Genomic DNA, 24,771 nt, shown 5'->3' on the forward strand with positions numbered 1-24,771 from the left:
CAAGACCCTTCACTATCCTGTGTATCTTATGAAAACATAGTCCCATCCACAGCCACTGCCCTGCATTGTACCCTGTGTGTAATACAAGCAGCATCCCTCTATCAATATACAACTTAACACTTTCATATCCACCAAAAAAAGTACAATTAATTTAAAGTCAAGCCCTGATGATGCTTTCAGCTTTATTTTGTGTGTGTGTGTCTGTAATTTCCCCCTATATTTTAAGATTTCACTATACATATATTGTTATCAATTAATCATGATTTGCCTATTAGTGAAAGTAAGTAGCTGGCCCTGGTCTTCGGTCCTCAAAAATTACTGCAAGGATTATCGAACAAAATAAACTTTGACAATGTGAAAAAACACACTAATGCTAACAGGATAAAGTTTTGAATAATCTCTGCCACAGCATTTCCATATATTCTGGGAATGACCTGTACAACCACGGCCTCAATGAAATTGCAGAGCTGTGCTTTTGAAATGCTCTAACTACACTCTGTGCTTGGAATCTGTGGCTTTACAGTAATGTCAAAAACCCAGGAGGTCATGAATGACTCATCGCATCCCACTGCTTTTTGAACAGCTCCACATCTAAAACCACAGTTGGCAAGGAAACAAAGAACAATATAATAAGCATTTATGCTGTTTTGAAAGCAAACTTTTAGCTTTAACTGTATGAAAAAAAAGAGAAGTGCATTCAGTCAAAGAGTTCAATTTTCTGAACTACTATCAAAATACATTCCTTTTTGTTATATTAGTTCTTATTATCCAAGTTGACAAGGTCACAGAAAAAAAGCTGAGTTTTTCCTTATTTTTTTCCCTCAAAGGAGTTGCATTAAATTTAAATTGGATTCCCTGAAACCTGGCTACACATGGACATTTCCTGTTTATCTCTAGACCATTGCTTCTCAAATTTTAATGTGCAGATGAATCACCTAGGGTTCTTTTTTTTTTTTTTGTCTTTTTGCTATTTCTTGGGCCGCTCCCGCAGCATATGGAGGTTCCCAGGCTAGGGGTCGAATTGGAACTGTAGCCACCGGCCTACGCCAGAGCCACAGCAACGCGGGATCCGAGCCGCGTCTGCAACCTACACCACAGCTCACGGCAATGCTGGATCCTTAACCCACTGAGCAAGGGCAGGGACCGAACCCGCAACCTTATGGTTCCTAGTCAGATTCGTTAACCACTGCACCACGACGGGAACTCCCTACCTAGGGTTCTTGATAGAATGCCAACTCTCATCAGAAGGTCTCTAATGGGGCCTGAAAGGTTGCATGTCTAACCAGTTCTGGGAAATGCCCTGGAGGACCATCAGGTACCAACTGTGGTCACAGGTGGATGGTGAGGCCACAGACCCTCTCCAGATTGTGGCTTTCTTAAAAAAGAAGAAGTTGGAGCAGAGCGTTGCCTAAAAGTCTTCCGGATTTTAAAATCCCATAATTTCAAACAATTTTGACCTCCTTAACTCTGTATGTCATGAGCCTTTTATTCCAGAAAGGCAGTATAAAATTACCAGTATGTCTCACTTTAAGTAATAGACGGCTATTTAAAATACCTAGTAAGCCATCTTGTAAAATGACTCATATCTTTAATTCTCCAGAGAAATGTACTATCTAAAGAGTTCTGTTTTTCTATAAAGGAAAGAATCTCAAAGTGCTTGGTGCTTGTTTCTACAGTCTGACTTTTTATTTATAAAGATTTTTCAGCATAGAACATGAAGTCTACTGTATTTGTTAAAATTTGCACAGTGAGAGGACTTGCTGCGGCCACGTCAATAAACTCTACAGATGTGGGCTTTCTGGCAAGCCGACCCAGCAATCAGTGAGATGTCCATGGGCACTCATGCAGAGTGAAGAGGACATACATGCACACATGCAGCCGGGTCTTCCCACCTGATCTAGTAGCTCCCAACTGGAGAGACAAAGTAGAATCACTTATGATGGGGGAAGAAGAAGACTGTCAAAAAGACCTATGTTTTGGGAGTTCCCACTGTGGTTAATGATCTGGCTTGTCTCTATGGTGGCACCGGTTGGATCCCCAGCCTGGAGCAGTAGGTTAAGGATCTGGCATTGCTGCTGCTATGGCATAGGTCACAGCTCTGGCTCGCTGGCCCGGGAACCTCCATATGCTGTGGGTCCAGAAGAAAAAAACGAAAACACAAACAAAATTCCTATGTCTAGGTCGAGTCCCTGTGGATTCTGATTTAATTGGTCTGAATTAAGACCTGGCTGTGAGTATTTTTTTAAGGCTCCACAGACCATTCTAGTCAAATAACTAGTCAACATAGCCAGTATCTGCTAAGAGGCTAACTCAAAATAAAAACTGGAAATCTTGAGAGATCTTCTTCTGGGTGTGAGCAGTATACCTTATTCTGCATTCATCTTAAATGTGATTACAATCCTCTCATGATGAAATATATATATATCAAGCAAAAAAATGACTTTTTTTCATGAACTGGATTATATGGAATAATCCTGAATGCCTTTAATAGGCCACTTAGACAAAAGGTCTTCTGAAACATTTAAGCACTTGTCACCAAATGTCATGTTTTCCCATTCTTAAATAAAAGGCTCAAATAATAAGCTGATCAAGCAAAATGAAGTTTAACTAGAAGGAATGTAACTTCTACAAAAGTCACGATCATGGCTAGACAATTATCAGAGGAAATATGGTTTGGGTCATGTGAAAAAGACTTAGAGGTTTAAATCAATTTTAAGCTCAATATGAATTAACAAAGTAATGTGAACTACCAGCAACTCATTGCAAAACTAGAGCGCATGGATAGCAGCATAGTTTCCACAGAAAGAGACATCAGACCTGCTTGACTTTGTTTTAGTCAGATAATATCTAGAAACCAGTGCTTATTTAAAGGAGAATCTGGATAAAACAAAACAAGAGGGTGATCAGGTAAAAGGATCCCACTGCACACCTTAGGAGGTACGTTTGAGAGGACCAGGACTGTCTGGCTGCGGTAATACAGAGTAATGGGGGCAGGGGCGGGGGGGTAGGGCATGATGGTTGATGTCAAGCGCTACCATGTGCTTCTGTACTGCCCTGTGCAGCTCCCATAACTGAGGCATTAACAAGAATACTTGCAAGGTTTGTAGTAAGAAGTCTGTTATTAAAAACACTTTAAGTACCTAAGTTTGCAAATGATTTACTTGAGGACTTCTGGTTTGAAGAACAACAGCAGCCTGATTCCAAATTTCTCCCTCACTCTCAAAACAACTATAGAATCAACATGGACATATGCCTTCAATTTTCACTTATTTACAAGAAGAAAAAAAATTTATAAATTGCAGTGAGCTCCCACAGCCCGCAAGCTTGTAGCTGGATAAGTGGAGAAAGGGAGGCTGGAAAAACAAGCAGGGTGGGAGTACAGGACTTAAAAGAAGCAGAGGTAAAGTCACCTCCAGAAAGAGAAAGTAAAGCCATAAAAGACCTGGTAGTTCCTTGTCCTTGCTAAGTGAAGGGGCCCCAAAGTGTGCAAGAAAGGAAGTGTCAGCCTTGGAGAAGCAGAGCTGGTAGGGTAGAACCAGGTATATACAGAAGAGAGGAGCAAGGGAAAGAAGGAAAAAGATTCTGTAAGAAAGAAAGAAAAATAAAACAAAGTATGGCTTAAAAAAAAAAAAAAAAGAATCCCGAGAAGAGTTTCACCCTCCCTTATTGCAAGACATATTTTTATAATATTTTCTTAGCCTCTTTGCTAAAAACTCCATCTTGTCCTTCCTTGCTTTGTCCCGTCTTCCTGCTTGAAAAACAGGTGATGGTAAATGACTTAAGCTTAAGAACAGGTGATGGTAAATGACTTAAGCTTAAGAACAAAGACCTAAAGGCATGGGTTATACACGGGGCCAGCTGAATGAGGACGTAATACATTAGTCTAGGCATGCCGGACCTGTGCAGATTGGCACGCCATTTGCACAAGCATGATATGTCCTCTAAAGAATAAGAGAAAGAAGAACCTCATGGCCAAGTGGTTTATGAGTGGTCGTTAGCAGAATATGCATTAGCAAAGAGAACCAAGGTACAAACCTAGGCACACAGGGTTGCCACAAATAGGCATGCCTTTTGAGGAAGCACCATGAGGATTCTCTGAAATGCTATGCATAGATAGCTAACTCAAATGCTAATGATTCTTAAATGCCTAAAGTTTAGAGTAAAAGTTAAACCATCTACCAGCTAAGTGACTTTTAAAATAATAAAAGAACTTATAAAATAATAAAAAAAAAACCCTATATCCTGCACCTACAATCCCCTTTTCACTTGACATAATTCTCAAGAGCACAATAAAAGCAGTGTGGTTTCTTGAGGCAGGGCTCTTGGTCCCTGAGACCTTGAATCCCCCCGGTTCCCACCTTAACTTAAGATAAATGTCTCTGTGTCTTGTTTTATGTTAACTTTTTTTGTTTAAGTTCCACAGCACCTGTTCTTCAGCCCCATCCTGCTGAGCTGGTCTTGGCACTCCCTTACTCACAAACTGGAAAGCTTTCTTTTTTTCTCTTTGGCTGCACCCATGGCATACAGAAGTTCCAGACCAGGGAGCAAACCCAGCCACAGCAGTGACCATGCCGGACCCTTAACCTGTTGAGTCACCAGGGAACTCCTAGAAAGCTTTCCTGAGGGGAAAGAAAGGGTAGCAGGCACAGCCAGTATGTTACCACAGAGTACAACACCAGGGCCCAATGGAACAAGCCACACACAGGAACATATCCCACCACCTGTCCCGTGTGCAATGGACAAGAAGCAGAACTGCTAATTAGAGGCAGGAACTAAAGTACCCAAGGCAGCAGCCAGCTGTTTGCTGTGTATGCCTTCTGAAATGTGGTCAGTCCAAATTAAGATATGCTGAAGTGTAAAATATACACTGAATTTCAAGGACTTGGTATGAAAAGAAAGAATGAAAAACATCTCATTAGCAATTTCTTTTAATGATTGCTGAGTCACTATATTAGCCTTAAATAATGATTATAATCCTTCACTGATTAAAACATATACCAGGCAAAATATTCAATGGGCAAAACTGAAATGATAATATTTTCCTTATATTGCGTTAAATAGGATATATTATTAAATAATTTTATCTGTTTTTATTAGTTTTTAAATGACACAACTAGATAACTTAAAATTATGTATGTGGCTCTATATTTTAATTGGACAGCACTAGCCTAGAGGGAAAAATCAGGAGAAAAGAAGGAATCATCTAACAGTTGCACTTATTTTAAAAATAAAACATTTCAGTAAGCATGTTAACTATTATTATTTAGAAAATAAAATACCATGACTTCTGCTTTTGGCTATTATGGAAAAATAGGGACTAGATTGTTCTAGCATGTTAAGCAAATAGAAAACTGGATAAAACATATGAAACAATAGTTTTTGGACACTGTTCAATAAGCAGCTCAATACTGATTCCTGAGAAAAGGGAAATGAAAGCAGGAAGACTTTCAATTGCCCCAGTTACTGTAGAGGAAGTTCCTATGCTAAAGCAAAGCAAAGACCCCAAATGGAGCCCATTGGTATCACTGAACTGAGGAAACAGACTGGAGTTCACCAAACCAAGGAAGCTAGAATTTGTGGGGCAGAATGCTGGCAAGGAAGGACCTATGGAGAGAGATCACTCCACAGATCTGCAGTGTGGTCCCCTTCGGTCTTTGGCTGAGTACTGATCTGTGCATGTGCATGAGGAAAGTCCTGGAGGCCAAGCCAAGACGTACCAGAAGGGAGTCGGAAAAATAACCCCTGGAGCTCACACTGGGCTGACCGTGTGTTGTCTTCCCACTAGCCATAGTGGAAAGAGCTCTTAGTACATGGGCAGCAAAGGGACTACTATGAAAAACTTCACTTAATAGCCATGGACTAAAAGCTACTCTGGTCTTATCTTCACAAAGCTTCAAAGTAGGCTCAGAAAGGAGCAGACTTATTACAAGTAACTTAACTTCATTCAAAATCAAAACACACTAGCCGTACTGTGTACAAAAACACTATTTAAAAGAATACAACAATATCCAGCATCCAATACAGTAAAATTCAAAATGTCTGGCAGCCAATAAAAAATTACCAGATTTGCAAAGAAGTTAGAAAATATGGTATATAATTTGGAAAAAATTCAACAAATAGAAACAGATCCAGAACTATCAGAGATTACAGAATTATCCAATGAAGATGCTAAAATAATTATTATAAATATGTTCCATACATTCAAGGAGGTAGAGAAAATCATGAATAAAGTGAAAGAAATGGAAGATATAAAAAAATGTAATTTTACGGATGAAAAACACAATATCTGAAATTAAAACACACACTAGATAGGCTTAAGTGTTGATTAGACACAGCAAAATAGGAGATAAAATATCTTAAAAGATGTAGCTATAGAAACTATTAAAAAGGAAACAGATCAGACATAAAAAGACTGAAATTGAATATATAGCATCAATGATTTGTGGGTCAAAGAAATAGTAATTGAAGTCCCAGAAGAAGACAGAAAAAGAATGACAGAGGAAACTGAAATGTCATCGAAAACTGAACTCAATGAAAATTTATAAACCACACAGATTCAAGAAGCTCAATAAATACCAATCATAAAAGCACACAAGGATATGTCATAATCACTGAAAACCAGTGCTAAAGAGAAAAATCCCCAAAGCAGCCAGAATAAAGACACATTATTTAGAGTAACAAAGATAATAAGGTAGCTCCATTGACAGAGGAACAGATAAGAGTGCTACATATACACAATGGAATATTAGTCATGAATAAGAATGAAATAGTGCCATTTTCAGCAAAATGGATGGATCTAGAGATTATCATACTAAGAGTATGTAAGAGAAATAAGAGAAAGATAAGTATCATATCATATCAGTTATATGTGGAATCTAAAAAAGTGATACAAATAAACTTATTTACAAAACAAAACAGAAATAGACTCGCAGATTTTAAAAACAAGCTTATAGTTACCAAATGGGAGGCACAAGGGGAAGGGATAAATTAAGAGCATAGGATGTAACATGTACACACTACTCTGTACAAAATAGATAACCAACGAGCACACAGTGTATAGCACAGGAGACTCTACTCAATATTCTGTGATAACCTACATGGGAAAATAATCTGAAAAAGGATGAATATATGTGTATAACTCAATCACTTTGCTGTACACCTTAAACTAATACAACATTGTAAAGCAACTATACTCCAATATAAATAAAATAAAAAACAAAGATAATAAGATAGCAACATCTCACCAGAAAGTATGTAACCCAGAAGATAATGGAATAGCAACTTCAAAGTAGTAAAAGAAAGGGAAAAAGATAAAGAAAAAGAAAAGGAAAAAGGGTAAAAAATAAACTTTTTCAGACAAACGAAAGCTAGATAATTAATCACCAAGAGACCTATACTATAAGAAATGAAAATCTACCTGGGAAAAAAATAAACAAACAAACAAACAAAAAAATGATACCAGCTGGATACCTGTATTGACACAAAGGAATGAGGAGAACCGGAAATTATATATATGTAGGAAAATACAAAGATATTAAAATTTTTTTTCACTCTAGAAAATAATTAATTGTTAAATGCAAAAAGCAATATAGTATGGAATTTATAATATATATAACTAATACACATCTTTTCATATAAATATACATTATTATATACAATTAAAATGCATGATGACAATAACACAAAGGACAGGAGTAAGTAGATAAGTAGATAAGTAAATAAATAAATAAAGCAATAAAAGCCTTTGAAACATCTATAAACAATATTGTTTCTGTGCTTGAGTAAGAAAATATGGTTTACTCTATAGAAAGGGGAAAAGGACATAGTGATTCCTAGTCATGGTGATTTTTTTTTTGGCGGGGGGGGGCTGAACCTGCGGCATATGGATGTTCCCAGGCAAGGGGTCTAATTGGAGCTGTAGACACTGGCCCACACCACAGCCACAGCAATGTCAGATCCAAGCTGCGTCTGCGACCTACACCACAGCTCAGGTGGATGCTGGATCCTTAACCTGCTGAGCGAGGCCAGGGATCGATCCTGTGTCCTCATGGATGCTAGTCTGATTCGTTACTACTAAGCCATGACGGGAACTCCCAGTCATGGAGATTTTTACCTGGGATCATTTGGCAACATCTAGAAACATTTTTGGTTGTCATAACTAGGGTGAAAGCACCACTAGCATCTGGTGAGTAGAGGCCAGGGATGATGTTAAACATCCTACAGTGCTCAGGACAGCCCCAATAACCAACAATTACCTGGCCCAGGATTTCTCTCGTGCCAATAGTGAAAAGCCCTGAGCCAGAGACAGGCCTGCTGATTCCAAAGATACCTCTGGAATGCATATCTCTCCTGGGGAAGAGAGGAGAGCTGACTGCCAGGGCCCCCTATGGAGACTGAGAGCCAGGAGAGCTACCTCTTTCCACTGGTGATGACAGAGAGTAGTAGATGAGGCCTGGGAGTCAACCAGACCTGCCACCTCCAGCACTCGCCTGCAACTGCTTTCTGAACCTCTTGGAAGGGCCAGACCTGACCCCAAACCCCTTCATAGGGCAGCCTCCAGGGGCTCAGCTTGGGCTCAATCACTCCTTTCTACTCCAGAAACCTGCAAGTGGTAGGGTTTCTCACCAGACACTTCAGCAACGTGTTTGGACAAGGGCTCAGTAGGTGGGCAAGGGCTCAGTAATCTATTTTCCACAGCTCAAAAAGGACACACAGGATGAGAGAAAAGAGTTTCCTGGGAGTAGGGTAGGGGTGGAGGGGACAGGAAAATATAACTGGGATTGAGACTGACTCGGAAACTGTGGAATATTTGGTTCTATGATTATAACACTACCACATATTTCTGCACACCTCACAGTTGAAAGAGTAATTTAGTTTATATCATAGCATTTTATCCTGACAACAACCTTGTAAGGAAGGTAGGATGGTTATCAACTCTAATTAGAAAACAGAGTGGAGACTCAAATCACAATGGCAAAGTAGAAAGACACGGAACTCACCTTCCCCCATGGAGACGTGGAATATACACCTACCTGTGGAAAAACGCTCACTGAAAACTAACTGAAAACTGTCACTATGTCAGTCTCCCCCATGGCAGACCTTCCTTTTCAGCCTCAGCAATATACAATCAGGAAAACATCAGGTCAACATTTGGGACAGAGAAAAGAAAGGCAGGATTTAAGTATCATCACTATCCTCAAAAATGCTTCCGTGGACAAGCCCCTCCATTCCACCACAGCTCAAGTTAACCTCTTGTCCACCAAATGACCCAGCTAGTCCAGTACCTCCAAGAACAGTATCTTGAAAACCATTGTTAAAAAACACAGAAGACAAGAAATCGAAGAGTACGTGCAAAAGGAGCCAAAATGTGATCAAATAAGTGTGGAAAGTCACCAGATAATTGCATAATTCAGGAAGTTGCAGGGGAGGGGGCTTGCCACTTTTAAACATACCCCCAATGCTGAAATCTCCCAGAGGGAACAGGCCCCACCCAGCTGCTTTCCATGATTCCACAGGAACAGAGGGTAGACTGAAGAAAATGGAAACAGATTCTTATTGTACTTATTGAAAATCCTACTATAATCCTTCTCCATCAGAGGTCAGTGTGCTTGGAATTAAGAACTGAAAAGAGGGGAGTTTCCATTGTGGCGCAGTGGAAACGAATCCAACTAGGAACCATGAGGATGCAGGTTCGATCCCTGGCCTCACTCAATGGGTTAAGGATCCAGCACTGCTGTGAGCTGTGGTGTAGGTCACAGATGCGGCTCGGATCTGGAGTTGCTGTGGCTATGGTGTAGGCTGGCAGCGGTAGCTCAGATTAGACCCCTAGCCTGGGAACCTCCATATGCCGCTGGTGCAGCCCTAAAAAGACCAAAAAAAAAAAAAAACAACCTGAAAAGACACACTGTTGTCATCAGCCACAGAAAGATGTGTTGCAGCATCTGGGTGTGGGAAGTGCAGTGACTATCCTGGACACAAAGAAGAAACATTGTAGCAAAAAACAATAGAAGAATTTCCAACTAGCTGGGAAAGGATGCTGACCAGCCAGAATAAGGAAGTGACCAGGTGAGGGTATCCAGTATAGAGAAGAGGTATTAACTCAGAAGGGTGCTGTGGCTCCAGACCTAACTCACTTGGGCCTCCGTTTCCCCTCCTGGCAGGTGAGCCCCTCCTTCCATGGTGATGGTATATGTGAAGCTGGCTCTTCTCCCAAGTAACCACCATGGTGCCCTGCTGCCTATTACAGGACCTCCCAGTCAAGGACAAAGCAAGAGCACAGAGCTGAGAAGAAGCCAGTTTACTCATGGGCCTGCCTCTCACTCATCATACATTTTCTCTTTTATTATCTCAACCATTCAGATGGTTGCCTAGTATATTTTGAATTCTTTAAAGTACTCTACACTTCTGGGTTTACTTAAAACAAACAAACGAACAGGTTTTATGATTGGTTTAAACCAGAAAAAAAAAAAAATCCCCTAATGGGAATACCCTCAATGAAATTTCCTAAAGAGCATCCTCTATGAAGAGCTGGAATTGATTGACTACTTGCAAGATGACCAAGCAAAGTCAATGATAAGATTATGAAGTTGTGGGAAGTGCACATAAGCCACACTAAACACACACACACACACACTGTTCCAGGAAGGCAGAGAGCACATGATTAGCCTCAGAAACCCTACTCCTGTATGACCTTGGGTAAGCTGTGCCTTCCTCACTCAGCCCTCTGTCCTTCCGCACAAGAGAGGCCACCATCTCTGTGGGTGCGAGTGGTAAGCTGCAGTGGCAAGGCCTCGAGGAGGATCCAGCTGTCCTGGCAGACATTTAGTGGTCTCTTCCAGCTCAAATCCTACGGGATTCTTTATTTTGTGGCTTGGCTGAATGTGTAGTGTAGAAGAATATTCAAATTTGAAATTCTTTGAGCCTAGCAACTTTGCAAAGTTATTTTTGTTATCATTACAAATTTACAAATCCCACTGATGTTTCTTGAACAGATATTAAACTAGTTAATCTACATAAATATTCAGAAATATGGAGATCTAAACTAACAGCATTTTTGTTACAACACTCTATTTCAATGATCAGTCTTCGTGATATTTTTATAATGTTTGTTCAGCAAAGGGCAGTTTTTATATCCACTATTACCTACTAACAAAAGAGACTTGAAGGCTTTTTGGAAGTTACAAATTTTGTATTTTTTCTCTAACACACTGATCTCTGAAAGAATGTGTCAAAAAGGATCATTTAGAAATGTGAGTCATGAAAAATCCCTGGTAGAAGATAGCTTAGGAGGAGTTCCCGTCGTGGCGCAGTGGTTAACGAATCCGACTAGGAACCATGAGGTTGCGGGTTCGGTCCCTGCCCTTGCTCAGTGGGTTAACGATCCGGCGTTGCCGTGAGCTGTGGTGTAGGTTGCAGACGCGGCTCGGATCCCGTGTTGCTGTGGCTCTGGTGTAGGCCAGTGGCTACAGCTCCGATTCAACCCCTAGCCTGGGAACCTCCATATGCCGCGGGAGCGGCCCAAGAAATAGCAACAACAATAACAACAACAACAAAAAAGACAAAAAAAAAAAGATAGCTTAGGAAACTACAATTGCTGCTGCTAGAAGTCAAGGAGTCTGAAACCTGACATCAGCTGCAGCAGCCTCATCTAAGTAAAAGGAAGAGAGGGCTAGCAAACTGCCAGCCTCCTTGAACTCACAGGTCTCTGTGATTTGGCAAAAGGAACCCGAGTAAGCAGTTAACAGTGACAATGATAACGGCAGCTAACATTTATCATGTGCTTACTGTGTGCTAGACACTGTTCTAAGAGTTTTAGCCTATAAAGCAGGCACTAATATCATTAGCCCCATTTTACAGGTGAGGAAACTGAGGCTCTGAATAGAAATAACATGCCTAGTACTATTATACAGACATAAACGGGAGAGCTAAGATGTGAGTACAGAGCCTGTAGCTTTGGCTATCACCCTAATTGCTTTACCAGGAAGTAAAAATTACTAAAAATGAAAATATTTTTAAAAAATAGTTATAAAGGAGTTCCCATCATGGCTCAGTGGTTAACGAATCTGACTAGGATCCATGAGGTTGCGGGTTCCATCCCTGGCCTCCCTTAGTGGGTTAAGGATCCGGTGTTGCCATGAGCTGTGGTGTAGGTCCCAGATGCGGTTCGGATCCCGCGTTGCTGTGGCTGTGGCGTAGGCTGGAGGCTACAGCTCCAATTGGACCCCTAGCCTGGGAACCTCCATATGCCACGGGAGCAGCCCAAGAAATGGCAAAAAGACCAAAAAAAAAAAAACAGTTATAAAACATTTTCTTATGCTTTTAAAAAGTTAAAAAAATGAGTTAAAGGATCTGTGTTGTGTTTTATTCTACCATCTTGATTACTCAATTTGTTTCTGTACTCATTATTTTTTACACTGTACAAGTATTTTATTTTATTTTTTATGCTTTTTAGGGCCACACTTGCGGCATATGGAGGTTCCCAGGCTAGGGATCTAATCAGAGCTGCAGTTGCCAGCCTATGCCAGAGCCACAGCAACGTGGGATCCGAGCCGCGTCTGTGACCCACACCACAGCTCATGGCAACGCCAGATCCTTAACCCACTGAGCAAGGCCAGGCATCAAACCCGCAACCTTATGTTTTCCTAGTCAGATTCGTTTCCGCTGCACACAGCGGGAACTCCTATACAAGTGTTTTAAATTAATTTTCTGGTTATTCATTTTCTTCCCTGCATAAAGAATAATCTGAAAAGGCGAGGTATTACGATTTAAGAGACTTAAGTTCTTCTAGTCTTGGCTTTGCCAAGAAATTAATGTGTGAATCTGGTTGAGGTCTCAGTTTCCTCACGTTTATCAGAAGGTTCTTTCCTTTAAAGCAGTTCAGCGTGTATGCAGTGTCATTCTGTGAACTAAAGAGACACTGCCTGTGGAGAGCAGATGGCAGGGCCAATTGCCAAGGGGCTGGCTTCTCCAGCCTGGCTGTAAGGGCTGCGTGCTGCAGCTCCTCCCCAAGGTCTTGGCGAGGCACCAGTCTGAGATGTCACAGAGACATGCTCAAGTTGGCCAGCATCCAGTATATTTAGAAAGGAAAAAATAAGAACTTAAGGATGATCAAGTTCTCCTAGGTACTATTAAACAAAAGCATGTTATACTTCTAACTTCCTCTGAAAGCACTTTTCATGTTTGCAAAGAGAATGACAAGTTGGAAGTATCAGCCCATCATACTTCCCGATGTGATCTGTGGGCTGTGATGTGTGGATCAAAAAGTCATCTATTTTATAGGAACCAGTTAAGTTTCAGTGCCAACTCTTGTTCTCAAGAAGCAAGCTGCCTGCTAACCATGGTGTGTGTATGTTAGTGTCCTGAAATTTCAGAGATGCTGTTATTTTAAGATATACAATAACAGAAACAAATGGTTGAAGGTCCTTGTTCATCATATGCTTGCAACAGTCCTATAGCTTAGGGAAATAAGATGTGAATACTTTGAAAAATCACTATTTTTAAGAAGTATAATCACTTTTGTCTTTTCTGTTTACCATGCAAATTTATGGAGACCATAAATAGACTAATAAATTATTTTGTAACTTTCCATTCAAAACAGTGTGGTTTCTTTCCCAAATTAATTATTCACTTGCATATTTAAAATTACTTATCAGGGGCCTGCCAGGCATAAAGAACTTGAAAAGACAAATTCTTAATCTCTCATATAAGATTTAAAAAAAATTTTTTTTGGAGGCCTACTAACCTCTGCAACTCTTATTTTTTAAATATCATGGGTTGGCCCCTTAGTAACAATTGTGGTGTGTATTAAATGCTAAATATTTACTAAATAGAACTGAAAACTGTATTGTTAGTTGTTTCTAAAAATTTCAACTCCTGCCTCATCCCTCTCCCCTTTGCAATGCAACTATGCCTCCAAATAGCATTCTTTAAAAGGCAGCTTTATGGCTTTGGAGGAAGAAGCTGATTTCACAGCCAGATTTGCCACTGCTGTGGAAAACAGACTGCACATGCAAGCCAGCTGAAGTCATACGGACTGCAAGGATTAGGGCCGCGGGGGCCTCCACTGCTGCTGTCAAATTGCAATTGAAAACAGCTTTTCCAAAGTACAGCATGAGAAATGAGGAATTCCTGTCCACAGCTCCCCAACCTGCTGGGTTTTTAATCAGGCTTGGTACAACCCATTAGAGATCAGAAATACAAAAATCAAACAAGAGGATCTTATGGTTTCCAAATTTTGCCCTACCTGGATCCCATCCAAGCCTATAATTATTGTCACTCACCAGCCCATAAGGGAACAGTTTCTGCCTGGGGACAGGAGCTCCAGGAAGGCTTGACCCAATAGTGGGACAGACTCAGCTCAGTGACCTTTCTTCCATCCACCCCTGGATGTGCAAATTGTCTAATGGATCGTATTCTTAACCTTATCTCAGTCACTTTAGTTGTATCCAAGACTTAGAGATAAAATAACTTTTGCAGAGATCACAGCAAAACTATTTAAGATATTAACAAACTAGAACAATTCAGTGAAAGCTTGAAAGAGTTTTTTGGCACTCTAGCTTCAAAGGAAAGAATCCACTCTGAGGAAAACAAGTTTAAGTCAGTAATCTAGTTTAAAAAAGATTAAAAAAAAAAAAACTTTCAGGATTAGGTTTGAGATTAATGCAGATGTAGCCCAATTTCCTATACCTCTGTCTAGATCTAGAATATCTAGAGGTCAATTATGGCAATGTCCACTTTATTTATCAATTCTTCAATGGTCTTTGAGACACAGTTACTGAAGCAGGAAAATGAATTAATAAGAACGTTCGTCAAAAAATGAGCTTAGCAGATAAATTACCAGCTTACCTGTTACATACAAATCACTCATTCTGATCATGATACAATGCTGTGTTATACAAGGATTAGGTAACACCCAAAAGTGGGCCACCTGTGACTTTCACCTTGGCCGATTCTTTTTTTTTTTTTTTTCCCACTGTACAGCAAGGGGGTCAGGTTATCCTTACGTGTATACATTACAATTACATTTTTCCCCCAGCCTTTCTTCTGTTGCAACATGAGTATCTAGACAAAGTTCTCAATGCTATTCAGCAGGATCTCCTTGTAAATCTATTCTAAGTTGTGTCTGATAAGCCCAAGCTCCCGATCCCTCCCACTCCCTCCCCCTCCCATCAGGCAGCCACAAGTCTCTTCTCCAAGTCCATGATTTTCTTTTCTAAGGAGATGTTCATTTGTGCTGGATATTAGATTCCACTTATAAGTGATACCATATGGTATTTGTCTTTGTCTTTCTGGCTCATTTCACTCAGTATGAGAGTCTCTAGCTCCATCCATGTTGTTGCAAAAGGCATTATGTCATTCTTTTTTATGGCTGAGTAGTATTCCATTGTGTATATATACCACTTCTTCCGAATCCAATCCTCTGTCGATGGACATTTGGGTTGTTTCCATGTCCTGGCTATTGTGAATAGGGCTGCAATGAACATGCGGGTGCACGTGTCTCTTTTAAGTAGAGTTTTGTCCGGATAGATGCCCAAGAGTGGGATTGTGGGGTCATATGGAAGTTCTATGTATAGATTTCTAAGGTATCTCCAAACTGTTCTCCATAGTGGCTGTACCAGTTTACATTCCCACCAACAGTGTAGGAGGGTTCCCTTTTCTCCAGAGCCCCTCCAGCACTTGTTATTTGTGGATTTATTAATGATGGCCATTCTGACTGGTGTGAGGTGGTATCTCATGGTAGTTTTGATTTGCATTTCTCTTTCACCTTGGCTGATTCTTAATTAAAACTCCCTTTCCAGGCAAGGAAGGAGCTCTGATCTATTTTTTTTTTTTAACTTGCCCTTAAAGACTCCAGTCAAGTTCCATCTATTCAAAGAAACTTTCCCTGGTTCCCTTGTATAAACTGATTTCTCTTCTGTCTCCCACAGCAAGTTTCTGGGACCTCGCTTCAGCACAGGACGTTCGGTACAATATATTCAATTGCTAGTAGGTGGAATAGTTTCCCACTAGATGCTGGGATGTTTCCCCAAAGGCAATGATTATGTCTTAGTCATTTCTGAAGCATTCCCCCTCCTTGTTCTGAAATTAAAGCCTAGAACTAAATACAAAAGAAAAAAAAACCCTCTATCGTCTAAAATGTATTAATTTGTTAGAGAAGATGTTTTCAGAAAAAGATATAGCCAAATGATGGGCAAAATTTCAGAGGGGAGGAGAAAGCTCAGGGGGAGAGCAAACTGGATATTCAGCAAAGGTAAACTAAGGATCTGAAACAGTACCCACTATCATCTCAAACTGGAGCACATGTAGACTTAATTAGGACATCCTTTAAGAATCAGCAATCAATTTTTGGATAAAAATTTTTAAAAAAATTGTCCTCTAATAAAAGCATTTTCTTAAGAGAATCTTAGAGATCTACTTAATGAAAAATCTAGCTATATTTTGGTGAAATTTTTATCAAAAATGATTAAATCCAGAAAAATTCCGGTTTACTATAAATTAACTAGAATGTACCACCATCTGGACTTCACCTTCAATCTGGCAATGAAATCTATTTGTGAAGAGCAATAAGATTTAGACAGCTCTTACCTTCGTGAATATACATCTTTTGAGCATCTTCAGGATGAAGTAACCCCAGTAAAGATGAAGGACTTGCAGGATCATGAGCTGTAGGTTGAGGAAGATGTATGAAAAGAAAGGCTCGAGGTAGTGCAGAGGTAGAATCAGCGTGCAATATAAAATCCTGAAAAACCAAACAGATGAGAGTATTTCATTACAGTCAGAGTCCTTGTGAATTTTCAGTAAGAGAACAAATCTTTTTCTCCCAAGGCATACAACATTTATTTCATTTCTAGGGATGTCCAGGGAAGTCTCAAGAGAAAACAATGTGATAATCTTACTTTTTATATCATCACTGGCAAGTCGCAAAAAATACAGTATGCCTCCTGGGAGAACAGTTAAAGCAAATGGAATTTTTATTGCCACACTGCCTACACACCAATGTTTCTCTACCTCGGTTTCCTCTCTGCAAAGAGAAGAGCATTCACTAGCCCCACTCACCTTCCTGGGATGGGAGAACACGAGATAATGTCTACACGGGGCGATTACTGCCTTCTGACGCCATCTCATTTATTTGGCATCAAAAGTGAATGAGCAATTCTACAAGAGTACATTTTCTGAATAAAACAGTTCTTTGAAGAAACATCTACTTCCACTTTCTAGAGTGAGTTGAATACCATATTAACTTAAAAAGCAGTGATATGAACTCTGAACTGGATACAACTGAGCTTCCTTCAATGACCAGGATTCACCGTGCCTTCAGATACCATTGCAGTATGAAGGCTTTCTGTTTTTTCCCCAACTTCACACACTACTATGATTTTAGACTTTCTGGATAGGTTTGTTTGTAAGAATATTCAAATTATAAAAATAATTTATTCTTATAAAATTGGAAAAATTTAAAAGTTGCCCATAAAAATCACCATTTTAAACAAATAACACTGTTATTTTTGTGTATTATCTTCTAGCTTTTTCCTATATATACATTTATTTATTTTAGCTTCATTTTTTAAATTACTACGTAGTAAAATCGATTGAATTTTGCTGTGCAGTTCAGAGTTATAACATATGCATAGTTTGTGTAGCTACCCCCACAATAATGGTTACACAGCTCCATCACCCCCAAGCCCGCCCCTGTGCTATCCCTTTATAGTCACACCCTTCCCCAGGCCTAACACTTGGCAATCGCTTACCTATTCTCCGTCCCTTTAATTTTGCCTTGTCATAAACGCCATATAAATGGAATCATACAGTGTGCAGCTTTTGAGATGCCTTCTTTCACTCAGCATAGAGCCTTTGAGAGTCGTGCAAGTGGTTGTGCGTTTCAACAGCATGTGCCTTTTTTAATCACTGAGTACTGTTCCGTTGTGTGGATGTACCCATCAGAGAATGTTTGTGTTGTTTCCAGTTTTTGACAGTTATGGACAGAACTGCTATAAATATTTTTGAACAGGTTTTTGTGTGCACATAAGTTTTCATTTCTCAAGGGCAAATACAAAGAGGGGGACTGTTGGGTATCACCCTGCAACTATGTGTTTATAAGGAACTGAAAACCTGTTTTCTGAGTGCCTGTTTTGCATCCCCACCAGTAATGTATGAGAATGCCAGTTGTTGCTCACCCTCAGCAGCACTTGCTGGTATCCTGCAGAGATTTTGGCCACTGTAATAAAAGCAGCACTTGTGGGATTTTATGTTCCAATTCCATTTAGCTTTAAATCAAAAACATTTTACATCATTTGAAAAACTTGATGTATATAGTTTTTCCCAAATCACAGGTTATTTCTTTAGAAATGTATATCCCTAAATGTGAGATATTGTTTCAAGGTATACATTAAAAGTATATAAAGTCAAGGTTATATTAAAAGCTATTAAGACTTTGCCAGATTATTTTCCAAAATTGTAATAGTTTATGAGGCCACCAGCACCTTGTGTAAAAAAAGTTTCATTGAACCCTCAACCAGTATCAAATGAGTTTAAAATTTAAAAAACAAAACAATTTCAACTTGCACTATTTGCAACCTTTGACAGTTTCCTTTCAAGTCTGCTTAGTAGCTCTGTTTCTTCTTTTGTGAGTTATTAGTTCAAGATCTTTATTTAAAAAGCAGTGATATGAACTCTGAACTCAATATAACAAAAATAAGAGTCATTTACCCATTTTACTTACGTAAATTTTAGAAACTTAGGAATTACGGAAAAATATAAAGGACTTAAATAAAAACACTTAAAATCTCACAACTCACAAGTAACCTAGTACAATTATATCTGATAACATAATTTATCTTTCCTAAAAACACATTTTAAGGTGTTTTTTTCCCTCTTCTCCATTACCACACGATTCTATATAACAGAGATCACACTATGCTTATGATTGTGTGCCCTGCTTTTATCATTCAGTCATATGGTACAGAGAGCTTTCCAATTCAATGAATATTATAAATCAAAGGGTCAGCAAACACTTTTTACAGGGATAGACAGTAAATATTGCAGGACTCTGGGCCATTTGGTCTCTGTTGCAATGGCTCAACTGGTCTTTGTAGTGTGAAACTAGCTATAGACGACATATCAATTAATGGGTGTGGGTGTGTGCCAATAAAATTTTATTAACAAAATGGTAATCTGTATTTGGCTGGTGAGCCATAGTTTGCCAACCCCTACTGTATACCATTCTATGTAATAGCTACACAGAAATCCATTTATAGATATAATAATTTATTTAACTATTCTCTCATTGATAGACATTTAAGTTGCTTCTGAATTTTCACATTATAAAGAACACTGTGAGAATTACTTGTAAATACATTTTGATAAAACTGATTTTTCCTTAGAATAGTTAAAATCTTGAATCAAAGCATATATTCATTTTACATTTTGGAATGTATTGCTAGACAACTTTTCAGCAAGATCGTACCAATTTGTACTTTTTTTTTTTTTTGACTTTTTAGAAAGAGCCGTACCCACAGCATATGAAAGTTCCCAGGCTGGGGTCAAACTGGAGCTTCAGCTGCCGGCCTAGGACACAGCCACAGCGATGCAGGATCTGAGCCATGTCTGTGACCTACACCACAGTTCACAGCAATGCTGGATCCTTAGCCCACTGAGCGAGGCCAGGGATTGAACTCACAACCTCATGGATACTAGTTGGGTTCATTGCCACTGAGCCACAACAGGAACTCCCCCCAATCTGTATTCAGTGTATGAGACTATCTGCTTCCTCAGATCTTTCCCAACATTGTATTTTGTCAGCTTCTACCTAAATCAACATCACATTGTTTACAGTTACATTTTTATTTCTTGTGAAGATATATATGAGTTTTTTGTTATTGTAATTTATATTTCTGTAAACTGCTTCTTCATGGTATTTGTCCATTTTCCCATTGGAATGTTTAATTTTTCTGCTGACTCCTAAATGCTCTTTATATATTAAGGATAACAACTTTTTAAAAAAAAATCATGTTAAATAGCATTACACTGTCTGATTCTATATAACTGTTTGTGATTTTTCTAGGCAAATTAATTTTTAAAATATTTTTGTAACCAAATTTATCAATTATTTCCTTTACAGCTAGTTACCATGTTATGCTATAAAAGGTCTTTTTCACCTCCAACATTATAAAACAAATTTTCCACTATTTTCTTAAAATCGTGGCTCTATCACTAAAAATCCTGGCTCTATGTAACCTGGAATCACTTCTCTGTGCATATTCCCAATTGTAAAATCGAAGCAATGAGTATCTACTTTATTCATTCAATAAACATTATTAAGCTCTTACCAAAGTGCTAATAGGCACTTTGTGGGAGCCAGAAATATAGCAATGAGTAAAAGAGATTGAAATTCCTGAACCAGAAGGACTTACACTGTGATACATGCATCCACAGAGATTAAAAGAAATAGTATACACAAAGCCTATTTGCCATTCTAATTTTGCCATGTCTTTAAGCAGTTGTGTGCCTTATTCTGTCCTAGGCTATTCTGTTCTAGGTTGTTCCCTCAGCCTAGAACACCCTTCCTCTTTTCAACTGAAGCTCTTTTCATCTATAAAAACACAGATCCCTCTATAACAAAATATCTGTGCTATTCTGATCACCTGTGAATTTATAACTTTCCTCTAGGCTGTTTTGCTACCACCTTCTTTAGAACATTTGGCTGATTCATCCTGCCTTGCAGTAAAAGCTGTTGTCTGTGTTGACTCTCATTATCTTAGCAAGCTTTCCAAAGGCAGCAGCTATGAGGGCCTTCATCTCTGTATCCTCCAATCGCTTGGTCCAAGGCCTGGCCCCATACTAGGTCCTTTACTGGGAATTTGTCAGGGTCAAAATTAAAAAAGGAACCTATTCAAAAATATCTTTTACATGCTCTACCAGAAAATGTAAATAATTATCTAAACATATAATTAAGCTCACTGTGGTCCAAGCAAAGAAAGAAAAGGACAAGGAGCACATTGCAGAGTTCTGACTGAGCATATTTCCCTCTTCCCCTTAGGTGAAGGGAAGACCCAGAAGAGAATGCTTTGTACATGTTGAGGGAGTGACATGTAGAAAGTCCTCAGGTGGAGGCATCATGGAAAATTCAAGGGCTCAAAGAAGACCAGTGTGGCTTCAGGGAGAGGAGGGGCAGGGGAAGGTGGTGTAAGATGAAGCTGGAGGGTGAATGTAGCCATTTCCTGTTGGCCTTGAAAATCAAGGTCAGGGGCATGGTCTTCCTTATAAGAGCTTTGGGAAGCTCTGCTGGTTTTAGAAATGAGAGGCATAGCTCTGGCCTAGCATCATCAGAGCTGGGCTCCAGGGCTGAGGCCACTACTTTCTGCCTGGTAACCTGTACAACCTCCCATTCCTTGGGTGGAACTAACCCCACCTCTCTGACTGAGAGGTTCCAAAGAAACCCAGAGTCAGAGTTCTGGAAACAGAAGAGACTGTCATTTCCACGCAGAGAGAAGAGGCCAGTGGGTGTGGGCACTGAAACCCACCATATTTGGGACATGGTCTCCCTGTGGTATTCAGCAAGTTCCACAGCTTCTCTGGCCTTCAGTTTCTTCTATAAAAGTAAAATAGCACTCACCTCAGCAGGCTCTTGTGAGGATTAAATGAGTTGACAAATGGGAAGAGCTTACCCACAGTCAGCACTCAAAAATGGTAGTGTAACGTGACTGTTACTAGCACTGTGCTGAGGCCACTTTGCACTATCACCTCCTCTCCTACATGGTGGGGCTGAGTTAATGACATGGGGAGGGCAATCCTCTACTGAGAGAGGCTGCTGCTAAGGTGGCTGGATTTTCTGCTTAGTGGGGGAGGGGAGCAGGCTCTGGGGTAATGGGAAGACAGGGGGATGGGATGCCTATGAAGTGCAGAGGGTTCAGAAGGGAGCAGCTGTCGTGATCCTGGGAACAGCAGTTATGGGGCCGCCTCTTTCTGTGGGTCTCAATGTCCTCACTAAAGATGGTCCAATCTCTCAACTTCAACTTCTCCTCCTTTGCTGAAAGAAGAATGGGAAGAAGAAACCCAAAACACATCCACCTTCCTCAATTTTGGCCCAAATACACATGTATCAAGTGTGCAGACACATGTATGGACACACCGATAAGTGCACATTTACCTTTGGGCCTGTGGAATTTCCTTTTTCATAGACAATACTTCTCAATGCCCAGGATGGCACTGCTCTATACACTGGCCTTGAATCTGTCCAAACAGATACACTAGTACTGTGCCCGTGGACGCCAAGCTCAGCCTCTTCCCTGCTTTGGGTTTTGTTTCCCATCTTCACTCTTTCAATCACTGGAGTTTTCAAGGTTTGGAAAAAAATTACATTGTTAGTGTAAAAAGCAATTGGTTTTGCTGGGCCTGATAAGGAAGCCACTAAAAGTTGTATTTTTCTAGGAAAAGTTAAGGGTCTTTTTTTCTTGCTAATCATAGGTGCAACTATTAAACCTTTTCAGGATTAACAAATAATGGTTCTACAGGTACAAAGCTGCCCACCTTACATTTTGGAGTTGTCTTATATTTCAAAGTGATCATGTAGTTGGAGAAAATTTAATACTCAAGTAAGGCAATGATGCCTGCTCTTAATTATCAAATTTATTAACTTAATTGGAACATATCTATTTTGTGTTTCAAATGTCCTGTTTCTGATCTTGATTCTTTCATAACTAGCTGTGCAATCCTGGGACTATCTGAACTTCTCACATGAGAAACAAACAGGGCTGCAACACTTCAACAATGTCTATGACACGAAAGACAAAAAGGGGTACCTATTCCAGGTGGATGACAACTGAATGAAGAATGTGATCCTGAGCCAGATCCCATAGTGAGAGAAAAAAGCAATGAAAGGCATTATTGCATCAGTCGACAAAACAGAAACATGGGTGGTAGACTGCTACCTTTCCTGAAACTGATAACTGCACTGTGATTCTATACAAGAATGTCCTTGTCCTTAGGGAATATACACTTAAGTATTTAGGATTAAAAGGACATAATGGTTGCATCTTTTTGTTTTTGGATGTGCCACAGCATGTGGACATTCCCAGACTGGGGATCAAATCTGAGCCACAGCAGTGACAATGCCAGGTCCTTATCTGATGGGCCACCAGGGAACTCTGATTGCAACTTTCATATGGTTCAGGAAAAAAATGTGTGTATATATGACCTTGTATGTGTGTGTGTGTTTCTCTCTCACAGTGTGTTGAGAGAGAAAAAGAATGAGAAATACAAAGGAGAAAAAGGAGTTCTCATGTGGCTCAGCAGATTAAGGATTTGGTGTTGTCACTCTAGCAGTTTAGGTGGCCTGGGTTCAGACTCTGGCCTGGGACCATCTACATGCCATGGGTGTGGCCAAAATAGAAAAAAAAAAGGGGGATTGCCAGAGAGACCAAAAAAAAATGGTGAAGCAAATGGGGAAATGCTAACTGGTAAATCTGGGTAAAGGGAATAGTTAAGAGTTCTTTGTGATATACTTGAAATTATCCTGTAAGCTTGAAATTATCTGCAAACAAGGAAGTGAGTAAAGGGGTTGGACTACCTTATGAACCAGGTCCCTGGCTCTAGAACTCTGGATCGCTACAGCTGTCCATCAGTTCATAAGCTGCAACAGAAGTGCCGAGTGTATGACATGAAGAGGGGGGCTAATTTGAGGGCTCGTTGTGGAACAGATGCTAAGCAGACACCTGTAGTGGTTTCTCTTCCACAAGCTGTGTGACTGGAGAGTCTGGTGCCAGATAAGCATCTGCAGTGGCAGCTCAAGGGAGGAGCCCCAGCTTCAAGGAGCCACCTGGCATGGGGCAGCCCCTCCTCTCCTCTAGTGACTGTGGGAAGGTCAGTGTGCCACCCCAGGAGGGCATGGAAGCCCACCTGGCCCATCAGACCCCTGCTCTGCCCCTACCTCACCTTTTAGAACTGAGGCCCCAGGCCTTACAAGGAGAGGTACGGCCATCCTGTCCTCACTCTTGTTGCTCTCTGGGGAACATCAGCTGAGCACAGCTGGGTGCCTTCAGCCTTGTCTTCTCCTAAACTGCCCTCTCTCTGATAGCCACTGCAAGGATTCGTATGGTCACCTTGCCCACAAAATTTTCATTCACATGAGGTTCTCAGAGTACCATTTTTCTAGACCAGTGAGGCCTGGATCATCAAAAGATGAAGTCCAAAGTCCTGTGAACTAGTGGTGTGGACAACAAAGTCACCACCAGCATATGTACGCTTGAGGGTAGGGAAGCTATTTATTTGAGTATTATTCACAGTTGGAAATGTTTTATTTTGTCTTTTTGGAATATCCAAAAACCACAGGTCAGTATTAACATTCTTTAAATATACGAATAAAGTGGTGGACACAGACCTCTCCTCTACTGCCATCGTGAACCCCTTCCTGCAGGCTGGGCACTGCATCTCCCTCACCTGTGGGACCCTCACAACCTCTATGGGTAAGGGGTTCAAGAATGAAGTGATGAGCCAGCACTGCCACTGAAAACCTTAGCTGAGACAATGTCTTCCTTTCAGATCAACATCCTGGACTAAATCATTATCTGCTCTTTTTATTTATGGAAGAAACTTTCAGGAGTCAGGGGAGCTGACTATCTGATCTTGGGAGGGTCTTTCTAGCCTAATGACTCTCAGGCGGTATCTGTACAACATTCGAGTAGATTGTTATAGCCAATAATTCACAAAAATTATTGTTTTAATACAATAATTAGGAATACAATGTGAAAAAAACATAAGCCTGAGATCTAAATACTT

General features: G+C 40.1%; 1 protein-coding gene across 1 annotated transcript in view; it reads right to left on the reverse strand.

Annotated features, from left to right (window-relative positions):
* Window positions 1-24,771, reverse strand: part of CERS3 (ceramide synthase 3) — a 105,965-nt gene that overhangs the window by 12,685 nt on the left and 68,509 nt on the right. The window contains exon 10 of the mRNA XM_047766838.1: window positions 16,585-16,738. Coding sequence (XP_047622794.1) covers window positions 16,585-16,738 — 154 coding nt within the window. The remainder of the gene's footprint in view (window positions 1-16,584; window positions 16,739-24,771) is intronic.

Source organism: Phacochoerus africanus, chromosome 2 (assembly GCF_016906955.1).
Source record: "Phacochoerus africanus isolate WHEZ1 chromosome 2, ROS_Pafr_v1, whole genome shotgun sequence".
NCBI lineage: Eukaryota > Metazoa > Chordata > Mammalia > Artiodactyla > Suidae > Phacochoerus > Phacochoerus africanus.